The following is a 7,894-nucleotide window of genomic DNA, read 5'->3' on the forward strand; positions in this document are numbered from 1 at the left end:
CTGCAATTTGAGTGTAAAGCAGGAATTGTGCTTGTAGTTTAGCAGAATTGGTTCAGGGGGTTGGTGCATGAGTTACATGTTGTGGTCATTGTGTCTCAACTACCAGTATTTTTGTGTGAACAATTGAGAAAAACTTATATTAACTTAAAGAAAAGCTGGGGCTCACATGGTCACAATCAAAGCAGCAGAGGCCAAGATATCCTGACTTTTAGTTCCTAGTATTGGTCAAGGTACAAAAACCCCTGGATCCTACATTACCCATAATGCCACCAATAGAATATTTAGCTAGCCCCTCCCGACCTGCTGTGTACAATTTGTGGTAGGTATTGCCGATGTGCGCGTTTTGATGTAATGCCTCTAACTTTAGCCTTGTCTTCAGGTCAAAACTTCGGCCGTGGGTGGCATCAAGGCGGACATCGAGGTGGAAGACAGAATTATGGACCCTCCAACAACCACGGGAGAAAGGTAACTATCTGTTGGATCATTACGACATAAAGCGCATAAACACAGTTCTATGGTGATCTGATCTGTCTATAACCAACAGCAGAAAAATAAGAAGGAACCAGAGTATTCCCATTTTTGTGACACCTGTGACCGGGCCTTCAAGAACCAGGAGAAGTACGATGAGCATATTTCTCAACACGTGAAGGTACTTTGATAAATATATTTCGCTGTATTTAATGTAACTTGTGGATACTGGTATGCACATTTTACTGACTGCATCCATCACATCTCTTCTGTAGTGTTCTGTGCCCGACTGCAGCTTCATGGCTCATGAAAAAATAGTCAGCATCCACTGGAAAAATGTAAGTGAAACGACTCGTATCTGACAAACTGAGGCTCTTGCGTTCGCTTAGCTCTAATGCTAATATCAGTGTTTTTATGTCCTGACTGCAGAACCACGCACCGGGAGCTAAAAGGATTAAGCTGGACACACCAGATGAGATTGCGAAATGGAGAGAAGAGAGGCGCAAGTCAGTTTTCCCCATAGACTGCTGAAACTGTGACAACCGATGTCTACTTTGACTTTTTGTTCAACTTGAGCCTAAATTTGTGTTTGCAGAAACTATCCCACACTTCAGAATATGGAAAATAAGAGAAAAGTGATGGAGGTGCGGGAGGAGACAGGAGGCGTTCTGGAGACAGCTCAGTTTGGGTAAATATACACATTTGATGCATAAATCATGTATTTTGCACAAACTTGTGTTGGCATTGACGTGAGGCCTCTTATCTAAATCTAGACTTTAATATTTTATTCACAGGCGAATGAAAGGCAGAGGGCGAGGTCGGGGGCGAGGTCGTGGCTGGGGCAACAGAGGGTTCCATGGGCGTCACCCTCGAGACCCTCGAGACCCTCACCCATCAGACGCCAGTGCCACAGAGAGACCGCCACCCCTCACCCAGCACTTCGTGGACGGGGATCCTCTGGGAGCGCTGGCCTGCAGTGACCACGGTGAGTGACCCAACTGACATGGACGGGGCACAGTGTTCAAACAAGACTGTAAACAATCACCTAATACCTGGTATGTGTTGTAATGTGTTCCTCATACGCCTCCAGATTCTGACAAAGAGGACCCAGCTGCTGAGTCCAGGACCACTGGCCTGGTTGTGGCTCCTAAACAGATGAGCTCAGCTCTGGGCTCCCTTGTGGCAAACTACGGCTCCATGAGTGAGAGTGACAGTGATGAAGGACCAGAAGGTGAGGATATATCTCGGTGGAAAGTGAGAACAGTGCCTTTGAGCAAGGCCCTTGACCCCAACCGCTCCAGTGGAGCGGCTCAGGGGCCAGCAGGTCAGACCAGTGCCAATCCATGAGGACTATCCAATGTGGATTTACAAGCACAATCGTTGTCATGAGTATTTACCTGTAACCCAAATTGATAATTTAATTTGACCTGAGAAAGGTTGTATTATAGTTAAGTTTAGTTTTATTCTGTTGAAACAACATAACATAAAAATATATGCAAGATACACAAGGACACAAATTTGACAGAGTAGGGTTTATGTACAAAATTCATCCATCATTCATCAATTGTCCATCATTTACATCCAGTGTTCCTATTATCATTTTCCCTTGTGTTTCAGCCACCCCCATTCAGAGAGCCAAAGACCTTGTGCAAGAAAACCAGGCTCTCCTAAACACAATACCAGCATACTCCCAGGACAGAGGACCCTCGAGAGGCTGGGAAACCTCTTCACAGGGTACAGAGGCTCACAAAGTCCACCAGCCTGACTCTGTTCTTCACACACCGAACAGCAGAGGAGGGAGAAGGGGAAGGGGAAGAAGAGGCAGGGGAGGAAGGGGAGGCAGGGGCGGTAGGGGAGGACATCAAGATACGCCACAGACACGTCGTCCCACTCTACTTGAGATGGTAAGGAGACTCCGGAGATTATACAAGCATCATTTGCGTCAATAAAATTCTACTTAAACATGTATTATCTAGATATCGCATCTTCTCAGCCCTCTTGAGCTTTTTCTATTTTCTCCCACTCTGTTCAGTTACTGGCCCCAGATATCCGCCATGAGAGGAATGTCCTCCTGCAGTGTGTGCGCTATGTTGTCCGAAGCAACTTCTTTGGCCTGGAGAGCAGACCTCAGAACCAGGAGGGGATAAAGAATAAAGCCACATCAGTTATCCCAGCTGGAAGGCATGAAGGGAGACAGGAAAATCCATCAGAGGAAGTCAGGGCCGTACCCAGGTCGGCCTCTCTGGCTGGTGGAGAGAGGAGTTCAGCAGGAGTTGGTAATCGGGATGATTTGGAAACAAGTAAAGCTGTTGTAGTTGACCAAAACTGTCAGGACCCGGTTTCGCAGAGCGATCATGTATGCTCCGAACCATCCAAGGACACTGTGGACTCAAGTGCTGAGCAGGTTGCAGAGGATTTAATCCGAAATGCTGAAGAGACAACCGTCAAGGACTGCCAGAGCCTGGATCTGACGGTCGAAGATAAAATCACACCTACCTCTAATATTATTGATGATGAAATATGGGAGAGCCCTGGTGTTCCTATGTGAAATCCTCACTAAGTAATAAAATGTTTTTGTTTTTTTTGTTCGAAAACATAAAAGTGAGTCTTTCATATGTTGTTAATACTTTAAAATTCATTTTTTGTTTTTTTAAGGACTAACATTTTTGATGTGATGTGATGTTTGTGTGACTAACAAGATCCAGTTATATTTTTGTAACATGCAACGTACTAAAGAAAGACTATTTTTTTTCTTGTAAAATAAATCACATCAACTCTATTGATAATTTTACACTTGTATAAATGCTTGTGTATTTTTTATTTTAAGCTTGAATTGCGGATATATGTTTATGATTTGCTGCAATCACACATTTATTATATATTACACACGTTACGAGCAGTGTGTCAAATTCACACCTTTACATCTACAAGAGGCGGAGTTGTAACTGGGGCAACATTTTAGACAACATTTCACCTTTTTGAATAATAATGATAGTTTGTCTTGAAACATATGGCATCCAAAAAAAAATCGAAATAAACGAGATAAGTTTGTGCTGTGAAGTATCAACAGTTGCACCGTCCACCTGGACTGCCCCAGGTGATAAAACGAGCGCAGCTAACGGAATCGCAGCGGTCGCCTAGAAACCACCTGAGCTGCCAACGTCAGTTAGTTTAACGTTTGGGTAGCAACGGCAAAGTTGACTGTCGGTATGCGAGTCTGCAAAGACGAGAAAAACTGAGCGATAAATAAGTTTACATGCACGTCAAGAAGAGGGAAAAGCGTCGTCGCTTTTGTAAGTAAGTGGTAGTTAACACACAAAGTCACAACATGGCTGCAGGTTGTGTTCGAGTTCACCCTCCGTTTGTTGAGTTCAGCGACGTCAAAGTCGGTCGGGTCTACAAGACCACAGTCACTGCAGCAAATGTTGGGAAGACTTTGAGGAAAATAACGATTGGAAAACCAGCATTAGAGGTAATGTATTTAAACCGAGGTGTGATAAACAACGAACTAAATGAAGTCAACCAATAAAAACGACGGGTTAATTAATGGGTGTAACATTTTGGGGGAAAAGTGAATGCAAATATTCACTTTTTTTAATATGCATTTCTTTTTCTTCACTGTTTCAAGGTTGTTTTAATGAGTCCTGTACCCTCTGTGCTTATCTGAGTTTACTGTGGTGGTATTTTGAATAGTAGAATAGAATAGTATTTACTTTATTGTCCCCTAGTGCATAGTAGTAGCTGTAAATAAATACACATTAAATACATATAACAGCTTAAAGACACACACTTTCATACATACACACTCATCCAATGAAAGATTAAAACAAATACAAAACAAACACCAAGTTATTGCACACTTCCCAGACCTAGATGTAGTAAGATGCTCTTAAAACTCTTTTATTTTAATGAAAAAGGTATCACCAAAGTGGTTCCTTATACGCATTTGATTTTGGTTTTTCTCCCTGTTCTTCTTTTCTACTCCTTTCCCTGCAGTTGTTCAAGTTCACGGCGTCCAGCTCAGCCGAGTTGGTGGCTCCTGGTCTGTGTGTGAGCGGCGTGCTGGAGTTCACTCCGGAGGACGAGGAGGAGGTCAGAGACTGTCTCCTGATTCATGTAGACGAGGTGGACACCATCGAAGTCCCACTGCTGGGGTAAGCAGGCTAGACGTATATTATTATTATTATGTATCATTCATTCACACACACGTTTCTTTATGTGCTCCTCCAGGTTTCCCCGGACTTGTTCCCTGCTGATGGACTCAGTGTTAGACTTCGGCTGCATTGCTGCCAGCAGTCAGGTGATCAGCAAACATCACCATATAACCAATCAGGGATCGGCACCAGGTAAATCCAGCACATCTTTCTTGGCTTGGAGATGGTGTATCTAAACTCCCCACTAGGGGATTACATCATTTTCCAAACCACAGATTTAATGACCCATCAAATTAAATTATTAGCTTCTTCTGTAAATTATATCCGTCAGCAGGAATCAAGTTTTAAAGCCTGGTAATATAAACTGACAGGTGTTTTTCTTTGTGTGCATTGAAGGTGTTTTCCATGTGCAGTATGATGGAGACCCCTCAGTCAGACTGTCACCCTGTAGTGGAGTCGTTGCAGCCGGCGCCACCCAGTGGCTGCAAGTGGAACTGCGCACAGATGGACCCAGACAGATTGATGAAAAGGCTCTGTGAGAATGACTTCGTAACACAGCTTGGACACTAAAAGTCAAATCACATATTGTTGTTTTTACATTCTTATAGAAGCTTGCAGAATGTCATGATACAAGATGTAGTGTATGATTGTGCTCCTCCACTCCACCTGAACCGTACCCTCCTCCTGTCCCAGGGTGAAACTCCAGAATCGCTCGTCTGTCGTTCTCAGGATCAGGGCTGAGGTGGTTGACCAGCGCCTCGAGGTCTTTGACCTGCAGGTAGTTTGCTGGTTCAAGTGGAATCCATATCGTACTTACCTCTGATACTCCATTGATCCTTGAAATTGACATTGTTATTGCCTTCCCACGTGTAAATGGTGTTCATGTAAACATGCTGTGCCATTTCACAGGGAGCTCCACTGTCCTGTCTGTGGTTCGGACCTGTATACTTCGGGACATCCCGTGTGGGGAATGTGGTTCTGAGAAACAGTGCACCCCAGGCATGTGACTGGGTCTGCCTGCTCCAGGATACAGCTGCTGGGACTGAGAAGGTGAGTGTTGCCCTCAGGGGAAAGTAGAAGTACTAAACTGAAAATGACACAACAAGGCTTTGACTGTGTTGGCTGTGCAGGGAACAGACCTCCAGAAGAGCACAGACGCCACCCTGCTGGAGAAAATGGAGAAGTGCAGCCCAGCCACCCAAGACGTCTCTCAGGTCTTCGTGTGTGTACCCAAGCAGGGTCGCCTTGGACCATATGACGAAACCACTGTGACAGTACGCTTCAGCCCCGTGTGCAAGAGGTAAATTGTCTCTGAATGTGTCTGAATATGTCTGGAAACCACCAAAATGCTTTTTTCTGAGTTTCATGTCAAAGAGCATAAAGTACCCAGTGGCCTAACATTAAAATTAAAATATGTGCTACTTAGAAATGTCAGTGTAACGTCCTAGGAGATACTAGTATGATAAAAATATCCCGTAGAAATAATATAAACATACATATAATATGCTGAAGTGGGGAAAAAACTGTGTTACTCCCCGTCGGGGAATCGAACCCCGGTCTCCCGCGTGACAGGCGGGGATACTCACCACTATACTAACGAGGAGCTCGACGTGCCATTTCGGTGCCTTATGCATTTGATTTTACCACTATTCCTCTCTCTTTCAGTACAACTGAAGGCAAGAAGCCCAATAACTCAGCCAGCCGGCAAGACTACTGTGTTTTCCTGCTGTTTGAGTCAGTGGGAAGTCGATATGGCTTCACTCACCATAACGGTACTCACAACACACACACACACACACGACTCATGTCACATTGCTTAATATAATACAATAATTTTGCTCAGAGGGCTGTTTCAAGCCAGCAATTAATTTAAGATAACTTGAGCAGGTTTTTCCTTGATTAATTAAATGATAATTAGAGATCACGCTGATTCTTTGATGAAACAGTCTTTTTATTTGTCTCTTTAGGTAACAGCAGTGTGGAGCTGGCAGTGACAGGCTCTGGACTGCCTGTGTCTCTGGTGACTAGTCCCTCTCAGAGATTTGATTTCCTCCCCTGTGTGACGGGCCAACGTGTGGACCAGCTGTGTGTTCTGCAGAACCTCTGCCCTCAACTTCCCGTCAACTTCCGCTTCCGCAGATTAGCGCATTTCAACGCCAAGCCCTCCACTGGCACAATCTCCCCTGGTCAATGCCAGGTGAGAATGGTGTTTGATTCAGTTATTTATCTCTAAATCCAAGCAGATCAGCGAATGTGTGAACTTTTTTCTCTCTGTTGCACTCCCCAGGATGTAGTTTTGTCTTTCACTGCACGGCAGCAAGGGAGCTTCCAGGTGCGTCAGAAGGTAGATGTCTTAGGTCATGTTGTTCACAGGGGTGGCAACTCTGCTGAGGATGATATTAGACTTGAGTTTTGCAGCTTCCACACCATCAGTCTACACCTGTCTGCTGTCTGCCACAGTGAGACCACACATCCTGTGCCTAAACTAAATCCAGGTGAATAATGAACGAACAATCCCGTAAAAAGACCAAAACCAGTAATGAGTCTGTCTCTCAATGCTTCTGACTTCTGTTGACGGATGAATACACATTTGGTGCTCGCAGCAGGATGGTGTATGTGAGCTCCAGTCAAAATAAACTACTGTTTGTGTGTTCATGGTAATGAAGGAACATTTCACGCTGTGCAACAGTGTGGCTCACTGATGGGTTTTTAATCGTTTTTGAACAACAATGGGGCACAGAGCGGGAAGATATATCAGGCTTTGATGAACACACAATACTTTTTCATAGCATCAATTTGCTGTCGGTTCAGGTCTTTTCATGGGATTTGTTGACAGTAAAAAAATAATTGAATATCACCAGATTTGTTGTTTCATGAGATGATTTTGATACACGTATGTGTCCTGCTCTAATTGGTTGCTTCCCAGGCATCACTCCAGCAGTGACCAATCCAACCGGATCACAGCCTCACGTTCAGTCCAGCGAACTGGCCCGCTGTCGTGGGATGGCGCATGCTGCTGTCCTCAGCGCAGACAAAACACGACTACACGTACATCGCAAAGAGAGGAGTCAGAACGCAGAGGGCGAAGAGTTTCTGGCTTTTCCCAATGACCGAGCCACGAGCATCAGGCCTGCCTCTGCATACAGACAGTACAGGTAGTGGTTAAAGAAACACATTCCTCCACACTGAAATGTGTTTGAAACTATCAACTACAAACCAAATCTTATTTAGCTTTTTTTTTAACAGAAGTGTGTTTAAATGTTGACTCTGTG

The 7,894-nt window shown here is 44.4% G+C and overlaps 2 protein-coding genes and 1 non-coding gene across 4 annotated transcripts in view; 2 read left to right on the forward strand and 1 right to left on the reverse strand.

Moving 5' to 3' along the window:
• Positions 1-3,258, forward strand: part of nufip1 (nuclear FMR1 interacting protein 1) — a 4,053-nt gene extending 795 nt beyond the window's left edge. Inside the window, exons 2-10 of one of the 2 annotated variants that reach the window (XM_035677427.1) lie at positions 380-465; positions 545-649; positions 744-806; positions 898-974; positions 1,064-1,156; positions 1,263-1,453; positions 1,559-1,699; positions 2,086-2,372; positions 2,501-3,258. In XM_035677427.1, coding sequence (XP_035533320.1) covers positions 380-465; positions 545-649; positions 744-806; positions 898-974; positions 1,064-1,156; positions 1,263-1,453; positions 1,559-1,699; positions 2,086-2,372; positions 2,501-3,016 — 1,559 coding nt within the window. In that variant the 3' untranslated portion in view covers positions 3,017-3,258. The remainder of the gene's footprint in view (positions 1-379; positions 466-544; positions 650-743; positions 807-897; positions 975-1,063; positions 1,157-1,262; positions 1,454-1,558; positions 1,700-2,085; positions 2,373-2,500) is intronic. The other variant, XM_035677428.1, reaches the window with a different exon arrangement.
• Positions 3,259-3,659: 401 nt separating this feature from the next.
• The window catches only part of LOC118339730 (cilia- and flagella-associated protein 47-like), a 44,645-nt gene continuing 40,410 nt past the window's right edge, over positions 3,660-7,894 (forward strand). Inside the window, 11 exon segments of the mRNA XM_035677444.1 lie at positions 3,660-3,940; positions 4,465-4,622; positions 4,699-4,814; positions 5,019-5,157; positions 5,316-5,400; positions 5,532-5,672; positions 5,753-5,922; positions 6,288-6,394; positions 6,590-6,819; positions 6,910-7,117; positions 7,549-7,777. Of these exon segments, the coding sequence (XP_035533337.1) occupies positions 3,797-3,940; positions 4,465-4,622; positions 4,699-4,814; positions 5,019-5,157; positions 5,316-5,400; positions 5,532-5,672; positions 5,753-5,922; positions 6,288-6,394; positions 6,590-6,819; positions 6,910-7,117; positions 7,549-7,777 (1,727 nt within the window). The 5' untranslated portion in view covers positions 3,660-3,796.
• On the reverse strand, positions 6,154-6,225 carry trnad-guc. The gene has a single exon. It is a non-coding gene; the product is annotated as a tRNA-Asp (tRNA).

The sequence above is a fragment of the Morone saxatilis genome, unplaced genomic scaffold, assembly GCF_004916995.1.
Source record: "Morone saxatilis isolate NCDOM2014 unplaced genomic scaffold, NCSU_SB_2.0 Contig6, whole genome shotgun sequence".
Classification (NCBI taxonomy): Eukaryota; Metazoa; Chordata; class Actinopteri; family Moronidae; genus Morone; species Morone saxatilis.